We start from the raw sequence: 2,040 nt of genomic DNA on the forward strand, positions 1-2,040 counted from the left end.
ACAGGTTTTACACTCAGAACACAAGTAGGTTAGATATATTTTTTCCACCCTGCATCAAATGTATAGCTAATTAGAAGCAATACACACATTATTCAGTATTTTGGCAAAGCATAAAATAAGTTACAGATATTATTAATATTAAAAAAGCTACAGAACAGGAGCATGAATATTTATTATGTCCCTCCTTCGCATCAACAGAGGACGGAGAGCTGAATATATAAGACGGTTGTTTGGCAAAGTGATTGAGGCTTAAAATGAACTGAACAGCTTCTTATCTCCTTCTCTGTCTAATTATGAAAACTGTTGATGAAGCTGAACTTTGCTTTCCCCAACTGCTCAATACATCCTGCAGAAAGACTCTGCTGCCCCCCTCTGTGTCCTTGGTTATTCACTTAACGTTATCTTCCATCTCTCTACTTACAGTATTTTCTAACCTGCTGGTCATCATCTCCATCTGTCACTTCAAGTAAACAGTTTTGGCCTCTTTTGAAAGGAAAACATTTGTAAAGATGATTTTGTATGAATTTATGTGTGGCAAACTTTACTGACACTAACAGTGTGGTGGTGTTTTCTCATTTCTGCAGGAGGCTCCACAGCCCCACCAACATCTTGCTGCTCTCTCTGGCTGTCTCAGACTGCCTGGTGGGATTCCTCATTTCATTCCAGGTAGTGCTGATCGATGGCTGCTGGTATCTTGGGGACATCATGTGTGCTCTCTATATTATTTTGGATTATATTATTACTACTGCCTCAATAGGAACCATGGTGCTCATATCCATTGATCGTTACGTGGCCATCTGTTACCCCCTGCACTACTCTGGCAAAGTCACCACTGAACGAGCGAAGATGTGCATTTTACTGTTTTGGATGTGCTCCATTCTTTATCATTGTGTTCTGTTAAGGGACAATCTGCAAAGGCCGGGCAAATATAATTCCTGCTCTGGAGAATGTGTTGTTTTTCTAGATCATATTGGGGGAGTTTTTGACATTTTGTCATCCTTTATTTGTCCCGTCACTGTGATCATTATTCTGTATGTCAGAGTGTTTGTAGTGGTTGTGTTTCAGGCTCGAGCCATGCAGTCTCATGTTGCAGCGGTCTCACTCCAGGGCTCAGTGAAAGTCACAGTTAAGAAATCTGAAATGAAGGCAGCCATAACACTTGGGGTTGTTGTTGTTGTGTTTCTTATGTGCACCTGTCCATATTTCTGTGTTTCACTAATTGCAGAAGATGCAGCGGTCAGTGCTTCATCCGCAACCTTTATTCTGTTTTATTTTAATTCCACCCTGAACCCTCTGATTTACGCCCTGTTTTATCCCTGGTTTAGGAAATCAGTCAAACTGATTTTTACTCTGCAGATATTAAAGCCAGAGTCGTGTGAAACAATCATGATGTAAAGAGAATCCTAATCTTTTAATAGAGGTCATGGATGGAAATAAATCTTTCAAGAGACAACACATTTTCTTTAATGGATCTTTGTTATTTGAATTCTTTCACAATTGTGGATCATTTTTCCTACCTTTTGTGCCAGCACAGATTTCTTTGTGTCCAGAGAGCCTTTTAATTCTGTATAAACTATTTCAGGATCCTAAAACATGCAGGGTTGCTACATATAGCATTGTGTTATGACTGGCTAAGATCCTTAACAAAAACAGGAAGCTATACCACAGATGAAGGTGCATTTTTCTGAACATTTTTAAAGATAAAAATAAAGCAAATAAAAAAATCAACCATACAAGAATCAAGAAACTGGAATGGGATGATCTTTTTCCACCTGTGCTTCTGGAGCTCTGTGTTTCCAAGTGAACCATGATGACCTGAAAACCCGACACCACAAGACTGCCACTGATTGCAGTTTGTGTCACAAATCACAAACTGCAAATCACAAACATTATTGCAAATTTGCCATTTGCAATAATGTGTTTTAAAAACAATTATGGCAACAACGAAACCCACACCGTGGTCCAATGCTTTTTCATGTGCTTGGTGGCATACGACAAAATTAAGAGAGCGCTAGATGAAAAGACTTGCAACAAAAAAGT

At 39.1% G+C, this 2,040-nt stretch overlaps 1 protein-coding gene across 1 annotated transcript; it reads left to right on the plus strand.

Annotated features, from left to right (window-relative positions):
* The first annotated feature begins 452 nt into the window (after positions 1-452).
* LOC103482238 (trace amine-associated receptor 13c-like) lies at positions 453-1,699 on the plus strand. The gene has a single exon (XM_081598620.1). It carries the CDS (start codon positions 520-522, stop codon positions 1,393-1,395), a length of 876 nt encoding a protein of 291 aa, XP_081454746.1. The 5' UTR covers positions 453-519; the 3' UTR covers positions 1,396-1,699.
* The last annotated feature ends 341 nt before the right edge of the window (positions 1,700-2,040 follow it).

Source organism: Poecilia reticulata, chromosome 2 (genome assembly GCF_904066995.2).
Source record: "Poecilia reticulata chromosome 2, P_reticulata-male-v2, whole genome shotgun sequence".
Taxonomy (NCBI): domain Eukaryota; kingdom Metazoa; phylum Chordata; class Actinopteri; order Cyprinodontiformes; family Poeciliidae; genus Poecilia; species Poecilia reticulata.